This window comes from Chenopodium album, chromosome 17 (assembly GCF_948465745.1).
Source record: "Chenopodium album chromosome 17, dcCheAlbu1.1, whole genome shotgun sequence".
NCBI lineage: Eukaryota > Viridiplantae > Streptophyta > Magnoliopsida > Caryophyllales > Amaranthaceae > Chenopodium > Chenopodium album.
Genome location: NC_137850.1, coordinates 41,329,867 through 41,350,878, shown reverse-complemented (window position 1 = coordinate 41,350,878; position 21,012 = coordinate 41,329,867). Strand labels below are relative to the sequence as shown.

Here is a 21,012-nt window from a genome sequence, read left to right as displayed (position 1 = left end):
AGAAAGGGCAAACAGACTACACAAAACATACATAGAACATAAAAAGAAATACACCAGCCGATAGAAAACATAAAGAAATACATCAGTGAGCAAAAGGATGCAAGGGACATAAGCCTGAGAACAAGAGCTATGAAGTAGAGGCCATCGGGATCTCGGCTGCATAAGTGTCAAATATGCCATTTGGACGGGAAAAAAAACGGAAACCCTCTCGGTCTCCTCAGGTTGATTCTTTCCAATGGCAGCCAGCTTGTGGGCTACATAATTGACAGTTCTCGCAGCATGAAGAATAATAACAGTCCAATCTCGCTGCAGAAGGTGAGCAACATCTCTAATGATGTTACCCAAGTCATGGTCCATATAAGCTTGCAGACTTTCTAGCATTTTCTTGAGAGCTGGTGCATCTGTTTCCAACTCAAGCAACTGAATCTTCCTCTCCCATGCAGCGAAGTGGCCTTCTCTAATCGCGATAAGCTCACCAGAGGTCAAATGATTGGATTGGATACAGTTAATCAGAATGAGCTTTGACTTAACGGTAATGTGGAAACTGGATTGCTATGCTATGCCTATTGCAGTTGTTTGTACTGTTACAATTCTTCAATTGTTAACAATTTTGAAATTTTGTGTTTGAAACTGGCATAATCCCCTCAATGTCACACTCGACTACTTGAGGCTCTTGCTATTACATTACTGGCGTCTTGCTTTCGAAGGCATTTTGTAATGCTATAATTTTGTGAATTTGTATTTGGAGATCGCGTTATTTAAACTCATTGCCTGCACTTTGTATTTAATTTGCTTCAATGTATGCACGCCACGACGGAAGATGAACGAACATGGACTGAGTATTCAGAAAGCAGAATGGAGATTGGATCGGACAATAATATTCATGTTATCTTGTAACTTCAACTGACTACTGTGATTCTATGAAGATCTACACAACACTTTCATGAATACAAGTGTAAAATTTTCTGTCATTCAAAACAGTTCTTCCATTACTCTAGCCAGAAATTTTAAATATAGTAATAAGTTTAGTACGGTAGAGAAGTACTCTCTTCGCTCCCTTATCTAGGTAAAGTGACAAGTTTTAGTTTTTGTGGGAAAGAGTTGTTAGGAGAGTAAAGTGGTGGAACTAAATAGTGTGAGAGTATAGCCGTGACCCCTACGAATCATTTGTAGCATGCGGAAAATCCAAAGGTATAAATTAGAAGAAAAATGAGTCAAGTATCAAAGGACGGATTGAGTATTAATTATCAAATATCAATGTTTACATCAAATTCCACTTTTGCCGATAAATAGACATGAATAGAGTTTATTCAAATCTTTGTGTTGTGTAATGCACATGTTCATCTATCTTGATTGGACTAGCCCAACGAATATAGTTTGCAATCATCTTCGAATCCACTTCGGTACTTGGGCCAAGTCTTTTGCCTTTGAGCTCAAGTTACTAGAAAATTTGTATCATCATGAAATTCATGACATGCAAAACCAAGGAAACAACTAACTAGAAAGTTGGATTGACTATACAATCTCTCTTCATAAACACCACTATATGTTGAAAATCCATTTATTTCATCTTATTTTAACTACGGTATTGTGATTCTAACTAAAAACATTGTTATGAGAGATATTGTCATGTTTCATCTCAATGTGTTGTTTATAATACAAGTATTTTTAATAATGTCTTTTTAATATGTACTCGTAATTAAAGATATTGATGGTAAAAGGCTCAAAGGCTTAAGGGTACACTTTAAAGGCTATGCAAAGTGAAATACTACACCATATTTTGGGGCAGGGGAAGTAGTAACATTTAGGCTTAGCTTTGTTTGACAACACAATTTAGGCACCCAAGGTATTGAAATTAAAGACACTTTAACTAAACTTTTAGCCGTTTTAGGTGATAAAAATAACTTAAATTATGTTAATTAGAGTACCATCTCAGATTAAGGTGCTGAATTTTGATGGGAATATGCATTCCAAGTCACATGGAAGAAATAAGGAGTAGGAGAGCTCCTTATTAATGAGATGTTCACTACACTAGCATGAGGCCTTTTGGATTATGTCCAAAAACAAATTCGTGCGGGCTTGGTTGGCCCAAAGTGGACAATGTCATACTAGTGGGTGTGTGAACGTGTGCGGCAGACGTAACAATTTTTTTATTTTATTTACATATATATGTAAATCTGAATAATCTAATTTTTAATTCAATAAAGATTTTTTTATTAAAGAAATTTCAATTATATGTGAATATAGTAGTACTAAACATTTGCAATCAACTAGCCCAACTAGCAAAATTAAGGTATTAAGCAACTCATTATATGAAACAAAGTAAAAGCGATTAGATCCAAGCGCAAAGGAATAAAGGATATATAGTATTTGATGTAATTAATTTGTACATAATATCGACAACAATTATATTATAAGTCATAATAATCATCTAATACAATAAAAAAAATTCTTTTAAAGTTAAGATAATAAACCAACAAAAGTAACAAAAAAACAAGGAACATTAAACCCGTTGTGGGTGTACTGATCTCAACTACTTGTAACTACTTGTATAGTTCACTTCAACTTCCTTTTTTTGAGGTAAGAAAGTGAGCTCCTAATAAATATATTTTATACTAAGCTACTAAACTTTAATTAATCACCAAGTTTCACATGCCCAATCCCAAAATTAGAAGCATAGTGAGATAATCCATAGCACATGGACAACCTTCCTCTTATTCCAAGTATGTGTACCAAATTTTAAAATCGAAAAACACGATAACCCTTTCGTTCCAAAATGATCTTCACACTTGGGATTGACGCTGCACGTTCGATATGAGCAAAGCACTTGTTGTGTAGATCGATTGTGTTTTTTGTTCAATTCCCGTCCGACAAAATTTCACCCAATGAGATTTCTTTCGATTGAAATTAGCTTAGCTTTTTGTTGAGTTAGTCAGTCTTGGAGGGTGTCCCCGGCCCTAATCCAACAGCTTCCGAACTATTCATTAGACGAATTCTTTTGCATGATTCAACAAACATACTGTCAAACCACAACAACAAAAAAAATAATTAATATCAATTATTAAATGTATAATAAAGCTAAAAATACGTTTTAAATTAAGGAATAATTATATTTAATTTTAATGTATACTTACTTCCAAGGAACATCTCCAACCATCATCCAATCACCATCCTTGTCCTCATAAGTTGGTACATAATCAGATCCATTCACAGGGTCCATTAATTTTCCTTCATTGAAGAAATTTCCTGCAAAAATAAATATTTATACAAAACATTAATTAACAACCACACTTTATTAAAAACTTAATTAATTAAATTTAAAGGAAATACTCCGTAATAATTATGATAAAGAGGACTTACGAATGGTGAAGGAAGAAAACATGTCTTCCAAAGCTTTTAAAAGTTCTTGGTAAGAATTGTATAATTCAAGATCAACTTTTCTTAGATAAGGAGCTCCATCAACGGCTACTTTTACATATTTGTAACTTTTCATTACATTCTTCCTACTTGCTCTCACTGGTGGCCATCCTACCAATTGTGTCCTGCCACGTCATAAATTGTCGAAATTAGTCGGAAAAACTAATACAAGTACATAAAATACATGGAAATATTGTTTTAAGCCATAACTTCATTAGCTTGTTACATAAAATTTTAAGTATGACATAATCCTTGTAAGATGACCTAGTCAAGTTATCGAGGATTTAGAATGATCAAGGGTTTATATATATATATATATATATATATATATATATATATATATATATATATATATATATATATATATATATATATATATATATATATATATATATATATATATATATATTCTCATTTATTGATTAGATGGTTTAGTAAAGGAAGAGAAATATTATATCAATGTGATGATATCTTTGTAAAAATTTACTATGATAAAAACATTCTCCTGGTAAAACTAATAACACTAAAACAAAAAACGAGTTCTTACTTGGAAGGAGGAGGTTTAGGGGCACTAGATTGCTCCATCTGATCATAATCACCGTTTTTAGCGGTTTTATTTCCATTTGATTCATCACGGCCAAGGTTCAAATCTAAAGTATCCGAAAATTGCCTTTTCAACACTGATTTTTCATCCATATTTGATACCTTTTCGCCTGGTAATCTAAGAGATAACTCAGTTTCCTTGAAATTCATTGTTGAAATATCTTGATGTACCATCTCAAAGAAAAATTAGAGTTTCTTGCTTGAAAGTTTAGTTTCTTTCTATATTATTGATTGGTTTTTTTGAGGAGGAAAGTTTGGCAAAGTGAATGAAAGTTATGAAAGCACTTGTACATATGATGGTGTATATATACACAAGAGCTAAAGGGTTGGTTATACTTATACTAGTTGGATTAATTAATTAGCAAGAATATTGAGTGATTTGACCATTATATGTCTGCCACGTGTCTAAAGACGAGCGGTTGTGATCTGTCCAAGTAGTAGACAATGTATGATTGCACAAAGCGTGTGTTTCTTATTTTTTGTAGGTTGGACGTGTACCCCACCGCCTCTTCCTACCTCATTCTTTCCCATAATTTTCGGTGCTACCTCTAAATTTATACTGCAAAAGATAAATGTATTTAACTTTTTAAGGATTATTCAAAAGATAAATGAGAATTTATTCAAAAGATTATCACCATTATTTCAAGGTAAAAGCTAACCACCGTTTGGGCGTTAAATAAGATAATTAAAAATAGAAATATTAAATTAAAATGAACATTAATTATTATGCATGATTTTGTCATACATTTTCAAATTAATACGGAGTACCACTTTAGATAACTTTAAAATGTTTATCTAACTAACGTTCCGGGGACATTGGTTAGTAACATCCTCATTTCAAATACAAATGAGCGTTTATGATCATTTTGGTGAGTGATAGCAAGTACCTTTTGCTTATAATTTTATTTATTTATTTATTTGTTTTTATCAATGCTTATAATTAGTTATTAAAATGGAGTTAATAGGATACAAAATTAGTAATTTTTTTACAAAAAAAAAATCGAGTAGTAATTGAGTATTCTTTGCAACTTATAATAAAACAAATCTTACGAGACTATATATAATTTTTTTTTCCTCAATATATATATATATATATATATATATATATACCCAATAGTAATAATTGCGGTTAAAGAAGAGTTTGTTAATAAAGTCAAAATGGTAAGAACTTTCTAATAACGGAATCATTGTTATTAAAATCCCGATTTAAATCTTAGAATCCGATGATTTTACGATTCATGTATGTCATACGATTCTACCCGATTTACATATTTTTCTTAACTAGTGAAATCCTTACAAGTAAAAAACATGTTTATATAGGTTTTTATAAATATATATTGTCAAGTATTAATTGCTTAATGGGTAAATAACTATTATCTATCAATAATTAGGTTTCAAACTCATAATTTCGATATATTTAATTAATTTAAGATATGACGTCTTGATATGCATGTTGGTAGGATCTTACAATTCTACTATTCGATTTTACGATTCGATTATAATAGCCCCTTCAATTCAAAGTAGAATACCAATTTTAATAACTTCGAAGGGAATAATACAACACAAATAAAAGTTACTCATTCAATTTATTTATTTTTTAAAGAAAAGGTAAATTTAATTTTTCTTTTTTTATTTAATCAAAAGAAATACGAAAAAAAAAATGAGAGAGATAAAAAGGGAATGATGGCGTAGGAGCAGCTCGTGTGCGGAAGGACAGCGGAGGAGGCAAGAAATGGGGCCCACATTTGTCGGTCTTTAAGGGTAATCAAGTCAACTCCTTCTTTTAAATGGGCTCCACACTTCCTTTTTTACACCATGTGACGCTGTCTTTTTGTCGGACTTCTGTCCCCTCTTTCGGATCCTGAATTATTCTTGATTTCAGCGTTCGGGTCGTCCAGCTCAGCTGCATCTTCAATCGACACGTGTCGTATTTTATTTGTATCCCTCTTTTTATGCTTGTTAATAATCTTGATCAAAGTATTATGGATAAGCCGATATTTATCTCACCGTTTCATTATGATTTTCTTACTTTGAAAATTGAAATCTTGTGAGTTACTCCCTCTGTTTTTAAACACTTATTCTAACTTCTCTTTTTCGACCGTTTTTAAATATTTGTTCTATTTTCTTATTTGGAAAGATTTTATAATGTTTAATTAATTTCTCTCACCTAGTGGACTCAACAATATTAATTTCATATTCTCTTTCCTTCGGTTCCCTCTACTACTTTTGGTTTTTTTACAATTTTTTATTCTTCCACCAACCTCACTACCTCCATATTTTATTTTTTTTCTCCAATTTCTTCTAAAACTCCTCGCAGGGAGAAATGGAGCAAATATTTAAAAATGGAGGGAGTATAAAAGCTTTTCAAATAAGGAAATGGAACAAGTATTTAAAAACGGCTAAAAAAGAAAAGTGGAACAAGTATTTAAAACAGAGGGAGTATTAAAAAATGTAGATAAATATTTAATATATTTCATTTTTTTAGTACTCCATATTAAGTTGAGAATTTATCAGCAATTTACAAGTAAAGCGGTGTAATAAATGTTTATTTAATGTCTATTCTTTTCACTTTTAGTTTCTCATATGCAGCCTTTAGGGTTGCACATCTCCCTCCGTTTTTTTTTTTAAAATGCATCACTTTGATTTGTGCACTATTCACATCATGGTTGACTGAATTTTTTCACCTCAATAAAATAAATAAATTTTATTATATAATATATCATTATATTAGTCATAATATAATTTTGTTTATACAATTTTTACTAATAGACAATTAAAGATATTAATGGTCAAAATTGTGTCTCGCTAAATGTGGCGGTCAAACTGATACAAATAAAAGAAAACAGAGGGAGTAAATAGAATCATATGAGTTTAAATTAATTCGTCTTGGTGAATGTATTATTATTATTATTATTATTATTATTATTTTTTTATTTTATTTTATTTTTTTTTTGAAAACAACTTGGTGAATGTATTATTAATATCTAATGATTGAATTTTTCCTTAAAAAAAAAAAAAGCCTTGCGATATATAAATTAAACATAGGTGGAAAAATCAATCTGGAACGAAAGAGATATTGTAATAAGCAAAGCTTTTAACTCTTTTAAGCAATAATTTCTCTGTATCTTTCTCCTTATAATTAGTGATAGAGAATATTATAGGGTTATATTGAGAAACCTAATCATATTAGATAACTTTAAGATATGTAAAGATATTATAAAGATAATACTGTATTATACAAAATATATCCTAAACCTAGAAGAGAATATTCTATAATATTCTCTATCAATTAGTATAAGTGACTGTATATTTACATCTCTTTATATGTTACACTTGTTAAGCAATTGAGGAATTATGACTTATGAATAGCCTCAATCATACGAGTGACTAAATAAGTGTTTGAAAATAATGAAAACTATGTGTGGGTTATTAACGGGATTATATAAATTAATTAATTATTACCAAATAGCTTACTCCCACCATTTTACAAGTGCTTATATAATTTTATTACTGAATTCATTGTAGTTGTGCATTGAAATTGAAACACAAATATTCATTAAAGGCGGATTTACACTAATTTAGTGAAAATCGGAAGAAAGAGGTCCAGTTTGGGTGGCCCAATTTTGGCTCACACGTGTCTGTAAAATCAATCAATCAATCAAAGCCTTAATCCCAAAAGTGGGGTCGGCTAACATGAACCAAATTTGATTATTCCGTGTAGTCATCAACATAAATCTTTCTCCTCCATCCCTTACGATCCAAAACTTCATCCTCACGTAAATCCATGCACTTCATATCCTTCCTCACTCCTTCCAACCAAGTCATCTTTGGTCTCCCTCTTCCTCGTTTAATCCCTCCATGGTCCCACTCTTCCACTCTTCGCACCGGTGCACCCTCGGGTCTCCGTCTTACATGTCCAAACCAACGCAGACGATTTTCCCTTAATTTATCTACAATGCCCGCCACACCTACTTTCTTGCGAATAACCTCATTTCTGATTCTATCTCTTAAAGTGTTTCCACACATCCACCTTAACATGCGCATTTCCGTAACCTCCATCTTTTTAATATGCTCTTTCTTAGAAGCCCAACATTCTGTACCATAGAGCAACACTGGTCTTATGGCAGTCCTGTAGAATTTTCCCTTCAACTTTAAGGGAATGCTGCGGTCGCATAACACTCCCGTGGCCGCTCTCCATTTAAGCCACCCTGACTTAATCCTGTGGGTCACGTCTTGATCAATGTCACCATTCTTCTGGATGATCGACCCTAGGTACTTAAAACATTCACTCATGGTCAAATCCTTTCCATCCAAACTCACCACTTCATTGCTTGTCCCCCTCTGAGTGCCAAAACGACATACCACATATTCAGTCTTACTCCGACTTAGCTTAAACCCTCTAGATTCCAACCTTTGCCTCCATTGCTCCAACTTGACATTAACCCCATCCTTAGTCTCATCCACCAAAACGATATCATCTGCGAACAGCATACACCATGGAACCTCATCTTGAATTGGTCTAGTTAATTCATCTAGAACCGTTGCAAAAAGAAAAGGGCTTAATGCAGACCCTTGATGCAATCCGATTGTAATAGGGAAATCTTTTGTCAACCCTCCGCATGTCCTCACATTTGTTGACACATCCCGATACATATCCTTAACTAGGTCTACATACCTTCGTGGGATACCTTTCTTCAACATTGCCCACCAAAGTATCTCTCTTGGCACCTTGTCATATGCCTTCTCTAAATCAATAAAGACCATATGAAGATCTTTCTTCTTTACCCTATAAAACTCCATCATTTGTCTTATCAAATGGATTGCCTCCATAGTAGATCTCCCAGGCATAAAACCAAATTGGTTATCTGAAATGCTTGTGCATGCCCTCAACCTTTGTTCAATCACCCTTTCCCACAACTTCATAGTATGGCTCATAAGCTTAATTCCTCGATAGTTAGAACAATCTTGAGCGTCTCCTTTGTTTTTATAAACCGGGACCAAGGTGCTCTTCCTCCAATCTTGTGGGATCCTTGTAGCCGTCCATATCTTGTTGAAAAGGTTTGTTAACCAATCAATACCAATCTTACCCAAACACCTCCACACCTCTATCGGTACCCCATCAGGGCCAACCGCCTTCTTAGGTTTCATCTTCCTCAGTGCAATCTCCACCTCTACTCTCCTAATCCTTCGCACATACTCCATGTTGATTTCTTCATCACTCATAGAGGTATCTCCTATCACAACTCCATTACTTCCATTAAATAATTCATCGAAGTACCCCTTCCACCTGTCCTTGATGCCCTCCTCTTGCACTAGGACCATTTGGTTCTTATCTTTGACACACTTCACCATGCCAATATCCTTCCTTGCCTCTTGTCTTCTCTTTGCCATCTTATAAATGATCCTTTCTCCCTCCTTGGAATCAAGCTTTTCATAAACCTCCTGATATGCCTTTTCTTTTGCTTGGCGAACAGCTGCCTTTGCCTTACTCTTAGCCTCCTTATACGCTGCAAAGGTTTCATCACTCCTACATTTTCCTAAGGCTTGATAGCATTCCCTTTTTTGCTTAATTACTGCTTTCACCTCTTCATTCCACCACGAAGTATCTCTCTGTACCGAAGTTCTTCCCCTTACTTCCCCTAAGACCTCTTTGGCCACTCTTAGGAAACAGTTCTTCATTCGTAACCAAGTCATGTCCGGATCCACCTCTCCATCCCAATCCGCTTCTTCAATTACCTTTTCTGTAAAAACCTTAGCTTTTTCATCCCTTAGGGTCCACCATCTTATCCTTGGTTCTTCTTGTCTAACTTTTTTCTTCGCCTTCTCTTTCAGACGAATAGTCATTACCAATAGCCGGTGTTGGGTGACCACACTCTCCCCTGGGATAACCTTACAGTTTATGCAACTTTGTCTATCTATGCTCCTTGTGAGCAGGAAGTCTATTTGAGTTGCATTTGCTCCATTCCGAAAAGTTATCAAGTGTGAATCCCTCTTCTTAAACCAAGTATTAGCCAAAATTAAATCATATGATTGGGCAAAATCCATAATAGCTTCACCACCGGCGTCCCTCTGCCCATACCCAAAGCCTCCATGGACACTCTCATAGCCATCTCGGCTCGCCCCAACGTGCCCATTTAGATCCCCTCCAATATATAACTTCTCTGAGTGGTGGACACCCTGCACCACCTCGTCTAGGTCCTCCCAAAATTGTCGTTTCTCTTCTGCATCTAAACCCACTTGGGGAGCATAAGCACTGATAACATTCACAATCTCCTTGCCACATAGCAACTTCAGCCTTATCAATTGCTTCTCTTTCTTCTTCGATCTTCTTATTTTACTCTCTCCTCTCTATTCAATTGCTTCTCTTTCTTCTTCGATCTTCTTTTTCTCTCTCCTCTACTTCTCATCTTCTTTTGTTTTTCCTCTTTTGGAGATTTTCATTTTCTCAATTCGCTAGTTGAATTTTTCTCTCTGCGATCTTTAATTCTTGACTTTGAAGTTGATTGTTTACTCAATTTTATTTTTTCCAATTTTGTTAATTTTTAGTGTTTTGATTTTTAGGATTTTCGTCGTTTCGGATTTTTTGTAGTTTCTGCAATGGTGAAGAAGAATAGTTTGGTTTCTGGTGATGATGATGTTGATGTTTCTGCTCTAGGTTAGTGTTTGTACTCTTTTTTGTAAATTTTTCGTCGCTTTGCTCGGTGAGATGGTCAGAAATGGTGGAATCGGCAATGGTTTCAGTGCTATCAGCGTCGCTAGCGATGGTTCCGACGGCGAATTTTGATTTGTTTGAGTGATTGTACTGTTTTTTCATGACTATTGTCAATTTTGTATTTATTTTTGTTGATTTTGATACTCTGTTTTGCATATGTAGCTTAATCACTTTTGTGAAAAAAGGGTCACTTTTATGAAAAAAGGGGTCATTTTTGTGAAAAAAAGGGTCACTTTTGTAGAAGAAAAAGGTTCACTTTTGTACAAAAAAGGATCACTTTTCGCAAAATGTTCGATGTACAATAAAATTATTGTAAACCGGAGCCATTCAAAAGTATTTGAAATTGAAAAGGCCTCAGAGAGGCATTTTGACTATTTTTTTTAGTAAGAAGGGTTCTATATAGTAATATTCCATGAGTTAATCTGATCTCGGTTAACTGACTAGGGCCCCGTTCTTTAGAGCTGTTCTTCTCTGCTGAAATCTGCTCTACTCTGCTGATGCTCTGCTGTGCTTCAATCTGATCTGATCTGCTCTGCTCTGCCTTGCTCTGCTTAAAAATAATACTTAATATTGAATTATTATAACAATAATTAATATTTAATAATAATAATAATAAATAATTAATATTTAATAATATTATTATTAAAAATTAATATTTAATAATATAAACAATAAATAATTAATATTTAATAATATTATTATTATTAAAAATTAATATTTAATAATAAATAATAAATAATAAATAATTAATATTTAACATTTAATAATTAAAATAATAATTAATATTGAATAATAATAATAAAAATATTATTATTATTATTATTATTAATATTTAATAATAATAAATAATAATAATAAATAATAATAATAATTAATATTTATTAATAATAATAATAAATAATAATAATAATAATAGTAAAAATAATAATGATAATAATATTTTCTCAAAAAAAAATGACAATAATAGTAATAATAATATTAATAATTTATTTTTTATAATATAAATTAATATTTAAAGATAATAACTTATATTTAAAGATAATAACTAATATTTAAATATAATAATAATTATTAATTTTTAATAATAATAATAATAATAATAAAATAATAATTAATAATAATTAATATTTAATAATAATATTTAATAATTATAATAATAATGCGATAATAATAATAATAATAGTAATAATAATAAGGAAAAATTAGAAAATAACACCCCAAAATTATCACGATTTTGATTATAACACCACAAAAAAAAGAAACTTTTATTATAACACCACAAAAAAAACCAAAAAATTGGTTTCACCACCACTTAATTTTGCCATCCAATAAAACCGTTAAGTGGGCCCCACACAGTACACGTGTCAATCAACTATTGGATTATAAAAAAAAATTATTTTTTTTTAAAAAGAAAACCCTATAATTCTAACCTAGCCGCCGCCGCCACCACCGGCGCCGGTTCCCACCGCCGTCAACCGTACCGTGCCACGGCCATCACCCCAACCCAGCCTCCATCGCTGTCTCTCCAACTCGAAATTGTCGCCGAACCACCAGACTCCAACCCAAACCAGCCCAGCCCCCAACTTCGTTTCCCTGACCTGAATCCACGCCGAACCACCCAAACCCAACCCTAACCAGCCAATCACCGACGCCGAACTCCTCTACCTTACCCAAAGTCGTCGTCCAACCGCCGAAACCCCGACCCACACCAGCACACCCATACCCAAACCCACAAAACGCCCTACTCCTCTTACCCTCACCTGAAACCAATTCAGGGCTGGTTATTTCGTGGGTACGGTTGGGCTGATTTTAACGGTCGAGGGTGGTCGGTTGGCTGGTTTTTGTGGGTCGAGGGTGGTCGGTTGGGATTGGGTGACAGTTGTGGGCTGGTTGGAGAACGGCGGTAGGAACTAGCGGCGTTGATGGTGGTTGGGTAATTATAAGGGTTTTCATTTTTTTAAAAAAAAATCTTTTTTTTTAATCCAATACATAATTGACATGTGTATTATGTGGGACCCACTAACGGTTTTTTGGATGAAAATGTTAAGTGGTGGTGAAATCAAAATTTTTGGTTTTTTGGTAGTGTTATAATAAAAGTTTTAAAATTAGTGGTGTTATAATCAAAATCGTGACAATTTTGTGGTGTTATTTTCTAATTTAACCTAATAATAATAATAATAATGATGAAATCTGATCTATTCTGCTCGACTCGGCTCTACTCTGCTTCAATCTGCTCTGCTATGTCCAAAAGCTCAAAAAAACAGGACTTAGGTAATTTGGAGTAATGGAGGGAAAGCAACGAGATCCCTTTCAATCTTCCCCCAAATTGTCCTAATGGAACTGAACCCCTTACGTTATGGTTGGATGGTTTTTTTTTTTTTTTTTAGACCAAACTTATAATTTGATACATTTTGATTTTCTTTAAGGTAGGTGAATAAATTGAGTGGGTGAAGTCAACACCTTTTTTTTTTTTTCCTTGTCTGAAAATTTTAACTACTAATCTGTATCCATGAATTTTCAGCCCTTTCTATATTATTTTACAAAATGACCAAAATTTCTCTAATTTAAGCAACAACATTATTGTGAGGGGATCTCCATTGTTAGTTACGTTTGTTTTTTTAAGAAAAAACAAGCAACTTTTTCTTTTGTTGGAAAAATAAAGTACCATTAACTAACTTATCAAAAATTAAATATAAAAATAAAACCAAAAACATCTTCTCTTCTTTTTGTCTTTTTTTCTTTTCAACTTTGGTGGATGGAAGATTTGCTTTTATAATTTATACTTTCCCTTTCTCTCGGACCAGGACACAAGGATAATTATTTAGTACTATGGACAGCAAAATCGTGTTAGACAAGAGTTGTTCCATAATATAATTTTGATTTAACAACTATTTAAGAGGCGATAAAATAAGTTTTATGTATTAGTACAACGTTCAATTAATTTGATTTTTGATAATAAATTAAAATGTTATTTTAACTTACTGTATAAATCTTTTTATAAACTTATTTTATAAAAAAAAATGTATATATATATATATGTATATATATATATATATATATATATATATATATATATATATATATATATATATATATATATATATATATTTTGAACAAATGGGATCTAATTTAATGCTATTGCTAGTTTACTACCACTAAAATTGAGAACAACTAATGTTTTTTTTTTTATTGACATCAAAATTCATTAAATTAAAAGTAATTTAAATAAAATCAATTACTGGACCTCTCATAGTAAAGTGAAACTCTATACACATGCTCGACCAAAAACAATTTGCAAATTTCAAGAATTATTCATGGTAAAAACATTGATCTTCCTAAGTAATACTCTGTATTATTATTTATTTTAAGTTTGTATTATATTAAATTTGTTATATTAAGTTTCATTTTAAGTTTGTTATGATAATAATAAAATAAATTTTATTAAATATTCTATGAAAAATTATGCTTAATTAGAATGAATGATATGATTGTGTGTTCTTCTAGAGATACACAATGATTTATATCCCTTAAAGTTAAAGTGATTGCCAAAAGTAATAAGGATACATATTTAGTGATCTTGGAAAAACTTAAACAATTAAAGTGATGTGCTTTTTGATTAAATACGCATAATGACCTTTAACAATTTTGGGATAACATCCATTTAGTCTTTTATATAAAAACCTTAATTGTATGACATAATTGTAAAACTTTTTAATGATTATATTTGCATCACTTCTAAACAAGACCTCTTTTATTTTATCAAATTTCTTCGACATAATGTTTTTAGACAGCTTGAACATGAACTCATATCATTTTACTTTTTTTTGAAACAAAAAGGTACACAAGAAATTAGAAAAATCTTTTTCTCAAGACTACTATAAAGCATACAACTATACATGAAATACATTGACAACATTGTTGCATATATTGCATATATAATTAGCTATGTTGAAGTGTATATATATATTTTTAATTCACTTAATTTCTTTTGTGTTATTTGTCTAATTAAATTCAATTCTAGCTAAAGCATACTCCGCACTATGCAATTTTGTATGCATGAAATGCATTGACAACACTGTATATAACTATGCAATTTTTTATTTTATTTTTATTTTTTTAATTTTTTTTTTATTTATGAATTAGTGGGCATACCAAATCATACTATTTAGTGAAAAAAGTTGTGCACTTATAGACATGGAGGAAATCATTATTCATTATAGATTTATTGGGGATGTGTTCATTTTAACTTTTTATAATAGTAACTTTTAAATGTCAAAAGATTAATCTTCAATTATGTTCCTTTTCATGCTCAATTGGATCAATTGATTGATAATTTAAATTTTTTTTCATGCATGCACTTGATGAGACGGAAGTGATTGAAAAGCTAAATTGATTATTTGTGCGAATTATCTTGAAAACTAGGTGGTTTCAATTTATTGGGCAAGTTAGTTCGTTACAAAACGAGGAGTACGTGTTATGAAATCAAGTAATTCAAATTATATCTATAAGTATTATTGTAAGTTTCATGAGGAGTAACGTGTATGTATGGAATTAATTTGTCATCTAGTAATTATTTGTAATTCTATTCATTTTGGAATAGGTGTATGATGACTATGATCCTTATGTTACATGCTTAAGTTTCATTGTTATTGATTATTGACTTTGAAAGAATCATCATATGTGATTATTATGTGAATATTTGATCGAGTTGTTGCTCCGATCTTGTATTAGAGCATGTAGACGGGCAAATGATGTATATTTCAATCTACCATCATTTAGTCTTAAGAAATTAAGAGTAAGAACCACCACTATCTAACCAATTAAATATATTTTTTTAGATGTGTGCATAGATAACGTCTTATAGGTTTTTTTTGCAGAGTATAGCAGCTCAAAAGAACAAGGTCTTACATGTGAAATGAAGTGTTTGATTAACCAAAAACAATTATCTATTCAAATTGTATTACAACCCTCTTACAATCATTCAGTAAAAAACAGATAGCGATTATCTGTCGAGTAGATAGTCAAATAATTATATTTTGATTTTCTGATTTTGATATCCAACAATCAGAGACAGTTACAGGCATGCTAACTGCTATGGCATCATACCAACATGATAAAAACAAAAAAATCGAACCCTAGATACTCTTGATTATTTCAAGTAAAACTTTGGATACACAAACATTATTTATATAATTATATTGCCAAAAAACCGCTTTGAAGGCTAAATTTTACTATGGATTATATTAGCACAAATAATAATGCAAATGAAATTATGGAACATGGTACATTATTACAACTTTAGTTGTAGACAGAAGATATAATATATAGTTAAATTGTCAGAAGCACAATGATTAAAACAAATCAATGAAAGTGCTCAAATTATGGATCTTGTCTTGCTAAAATTGATAAACTTTTTTTTCCCTTTTTGGCAAGTGTAAATGAACAATTCACCTAATCCGTATATTTGTAATTTACTTTTTGAAAAAATGTGACACACGAGGTATTGCTAATTAGTGTTGTGTAAGCTTTATAATTAGATTTATCTTAATTGCTTAAAGGTTAAGTTTCTCAACAATGCAAGGGCAATGTTATTTGGTGTCTTGTCTGTTGTTTCATTCAAAAGGTGTATGTATAATTTGATTGAATTTGGACGATTTTACTGTCGACCTCTGAAAGTAATATATTAGTCACGTATATAGTTTTGAAATGCATGAAAAAAATTCATTTCTTTCTAATTAATGAACGGAAGTAAATTATAGTTTAAATTTAAAACAAATTTACTTGATACATTTACTCGAAAATTATGCACTCCTTTTTTTTATTTTATTTGAGAAATAAATGAGTTTTTATAAGTTTAGAGTTTACAGAAGAATAGTATCTTATACATATATACAACCTAATTTTACCAATGAGAATCCACCATATACATTTTATTCCTTGTATAATTGATCGTTAATATTTGTATAATTGTATGTGGGTTACTAGGGAAGAGCGAAGAGCTAGGGAACAATCTCGTGATCTCTATATAATACGTATTATAAAGAGGTAATTTAGCAAGGCTTGGTCTAGTGCAAAAGTTTGTATCTTACAATTATGAGGTTGTGGGATCAAATCCCATTATCCCACTAGAGGTACTTTGGGTGGGGATTCCCTTACCCTCCCCCCTTCCAAAGTACTTAGCCAACTAACCTAGGCCGGGTGGACCTGTGAAAGATTTCGGATTGATAGGGCCCTTTCTTTATATTTTTTAGTACTTTATGTGTAACTTTTTTTCCGAAAGAACTTTATGTGTAATTTGATATATTCTACTTATAATATTACATTAATTTGTGCAAAAAACAATGTTTTATATTGAATCAATTATTATATAATCCAAACCCAAATAATAAATAAGATGATAGTAATAGGAGTGTCTTGGAAAAAATACCTGTTTATTCTATGAATAATATTAGCAAAATCAAGAACTTTCCGGAACAAATTCGATCACCATACTCGAATCATAGATCTGTCCTCCATCTGTTGTGCTGTGGTTTGGAACACACTGACTTAGAAGCGAAATATACCACCAGCGGTAGAGGTTTTCCAGTGGCGCACGCCCCCCAAGTTTTACACAACGACCTTTGCAATTCGTGTACCCGAATCAAAGGTTGGAATTGCTCAAGAACTGTTCAGATCTCAAAAGGGCAACTTTGTGTTTAATGTGTTTAGGGTTTTTGAAAGTTATCTCATTGAAGAGGCTCTAGTTTGTATTTATAAAGTTCCAATACAAGGAAAATAATAAATCCAAATAAACTATCAGTTTCTGTTGTGCCCGTCTAGGCCCAACTGATAGCCACTCCAAACAGAATCTGACACACACGGTCATGTAGAAGAGAGTACGCGACTGTGTAGACATGTTCGTCTACAAAACCACACGGCCGTGTAGAGTAAGGTACACGACCAAGTATATTACACGGTCATGTAGTACAAGGTACATGATCATGTAGCGGATAGTTGAGTTTTCAACCAAGGAGTTACTCTCACCTGTTCGGTCGGACAAACCAACCCGACTCAGTCTGAGATAAAACCTTTCCGGTTGCATTACTAACTCCAACAAGGAGTAGTTCCTAAAACATCACCTCACAATTTATTTTTACAATTTTCATCTATAGACCGGAAGAATTTGTATATATTTTGAATAATTTCAACATTTTATAAAATATAAGACATAATTCAATTCATACATTGTTTGATGACAATTGATTTTATTAATATAAGTGGTTGGTTATGTAAAGCTAAAAATATTAGCTGGTACGTACTTTGGCACAATAGCTCATGCAATTTCTTTTGTGTGGGAGTTTGATGACAATATGATATAAGTCATAGTATCTCCAATTGAACTGTCAACCCATGCAATATTATCTAGCAGACATGAGTACTTATATATATACTTGTTTTTATGTCTTAATATTATTAAGAATTCTAGAAATATATATTTTTTTTTCTATTTTTTTCTTAACCCCACAAAAAAAAAAAAAAAGGAGCCAAAAAAGAAATAGGAATTCAATTTTAATTTGTGAAGTTCTCAATATTTCATTCCATTAACAATCATTCATACGCGCAATTTGATTTGTATCAAACTAATAATAATCTCACGTAAGGTTTATTAATATATAGCTAGTACATGTGGTATATATATGAATTATTGTATGCATTCCAATTAATAACCTATTATCTCAATAATAATGTTTATTTTTATTTATATATGGTGCTAATATACTACAAGTAAATGACATTAATATATATTAGCTTAGTACTCTTTACAAAAACTTATGTAGCAATGCATGTATGCCTATGGTTTATAACTTTATATGCATACGCCGCCAAAATAGTGACGTATGCACTGAGGTATATTTATATGGTATAAAATTGTACAAAAAGATAATTAAGAATATAAAGGAGTACAATATATATTAGACGTAGACAATATTAAATTTTGTTAAAAAGTAGAAAGTACAATATTAATAATAATATTAATGTTGCAAATCTCTACAAATAGTTTATAATAACAAATTAAATAAAATAATTTATCATCAATATTGCTTCCATCCATAAATAACTTGTGTTTTAAGACATGTATAAAATTGGAATATACAAGTATAGATCATTATTCAAAATTAATTAATGAGCACGTACTCTAATATGTTATGACATTTAATGTCACGTGGCGGGAATATTATGTTTTGACAGTTAATATCGTTAATTTAATCGAAATGGAGTTACATATAAGTATGTCAGATGAATATGTCAGGTTATTTTAGATTAGGTACTTGGAACCTATAGTAGTTGTTTAATTAGTTTAAAACACATGTCACTCTTTCATCAGTATTTAGCATTAAGCTCAAACGAACATGAATTGAATTTATTATAGATGCAAAAATAATCCTCTTGTCTTGTTTACTTATTAATTGTAATCGAATTTTTCCATATGCTTGGTACCATTGCATGCATATGTCTCAGATTTCTGATGTAAAAGAGCCAGATTATCAGAATGATATAAAAAAGGCGTTTTATCGGTTTCTAGAGATACGACCCTTTCTAAAAAGGGTGTTTTATCGGTTTGCTTAGAGAAATGATACTCTATGTATACAATAAACACTACACATGGCTTATGTATAAGAAATTAATTAGTAACTGAAAATTTTAAGTTAATTCAAACATTTATTACTCTGACCATAGTATGATTTTGTCACGCAGTTTATTTTTGAGAAAATTGTCATGTCAAGCTAAACATTTTAAAACTAATATCCAATAAATAAGTAACAATTTAATCAAATAATGCTTATATCTAGCTCTTAAGAGTAGAGGTGTGCAGAATTGGACCTGGATCGGAAAACCGATCGGAATCGAATGGTGCACAGCCCTACCTACTTAAGAGTGCTTTTATCATTCATATCAAAACATAAGATGATTGTATGCATTTTTTTTTCTTCAAATTCCCATCACTCTAATTGTTTGGTGCTTATAGAAAATTTGTTTTGACTTATAGAAATGTATTTAGTGCTTAAATAAATTTCTAAAAAAAATAAAAAATAAAAAAAAATAATGCTTAAACAAAACTAGCCACTCTGTGGTGAAGAATACTACAGTATCAAAAATAATTTTATTGTTATGGATTGACTTAAATTTGAGAAACTATATGACAAATAAGAAAATTGATATTAAAAGAAGAAAATTATATCCCAGTGACATTCAGTGCATGGTACATACAATGACACGATATTGCACATGCATGCTTAATTGCTTAATTATATTGCTTGTGTTTTTCTTTAACTTCAAGCACACGTGACTTAGCTTACTGTACATGTGTGGTGGATTAATAAATAATTAAGGATATTACTTTTGATTAGGTTGTTGATTATCGTTAAAGCATTACGTTAATACAGATTAGTCTCTAATTGTTGACAAATTAGCCGTAATGAATATTATACTCTGATCCGTTGCACAAAATCATTGTTTCTAAACATGCAAGGTTAACAGTATTACAGATTGCTAATTAATGCTTCTTAAGTAAGTATTATAATATCTAGATCCATTGATTCCAGTCTATTCTTTACAAAAAAAAAAAAAAAAAAAAAAAAAAAAAAAAAAAAAAAAAAAAAAAAAACTCTTGTACATTAAAATCTGGTTTATCAATTAGTGGAAGACATTATTCTTGAGGCATATAATGTTTATTTGATACTAGTATTAGTTTTAGCATGGTTCTAAATGTCTAGTTACAATCAAGTTGAAGAGGATAAATTAATTGATGACTTGAATATTTCATACAATAAAATGGATTAATTGGTGGATTTGTTTTAGGTTCTTTACAAAAAATATCGTGTTTTCAAGGCTACTCAAAGAACAGAACTATGTGAACAAAAGTTGTTCAAGAATGGAAGAATTTGAGGGTAGGGATCCCTTACGGGCCTTACCCTTCCCCCCCTCACTTTCAAAGTGTCTGAATACTATTCCGTTAAAATAGAGAGAAAGTAGTTGACCAATGATCCGGATAGGCATGGGAGTCCTTGGGCATTGCTTGGGCCTCCTGATAGGGTTGAGAAAAAGATTCTGTTACGGCACAGTCAGACAGGTTTTTACCATTTCGCTCACGAGCAGAATCTTTTACAATTTTTTTCATTTCTTCACCGGGCTTGGACCGCCAGTAGGCTCTTCCACAGTCACAGAATCAGGCTTAGGTTTTGTCACATCAATTTCTGTTAGACTCAACCCAGAAACAAGATTGGACGTTATTCTGGTTC

The 21,012-nt window shown here is 31.5% G+C and overlaps 1 protein-coding gene across 1 annotated transcript; it reads right to left on the bottom strand.

The window, feature by feature from the left end:
• Positions 1 to 2,435: 2,435 nt before the first annotated feature.
• Positions 2,436 to 4,309, bottom strand: LOC145589730 (auxin-responsive protein IAA1-like). Its single transcript, XM_081646408.1, has 4 exons — positions 3,965 to 4,309; positions 3,361 to 3,542; positions 3,135 to 3,246; positions 2,436 to 3,019 (listed from the first exon to the last, which is right to left on the bottom strand). Exons 1-4 carry the CDS (start codon positions 4,192 to 4,194, stop codon positions 2,929 to 2,931), a joined length of 615 nt encoding a protein of 204 aa, XP_081502534.1. The 5' UTR covers positions 4,195 to 4,309; the 3' UTR covers positions 2,436 to 2,928.
• Positions 4,310 to 21,012: the final 16,703 nt, after the last annotated feature.

Excerpts from the sequence above, each read along its gene's own strand:
- LOC145589730 (XM_081646408.1), bottom strand. The coding sequence starts at position 4,194 with ATGGTACATCAAGATATTTCAACAATGAATTTCAAGGAAACTGAGTTA. Across the intron at positions 3,247-3,360 it reads GTTTTCTTCCTTCACCATTC|GAAATTTCTTCAATGAAGGA; the intron begins GTAAGTCCTCTT and ends TTATTTTTGCAG. Across the intron at positions 3,020-3,134 it reads GTTGGAGATGTTCCTTGGAA|TATGTTTGTTGAATCATGCA; the intron begins GTAAGTATACAT and ends GTGGTTTGACAG.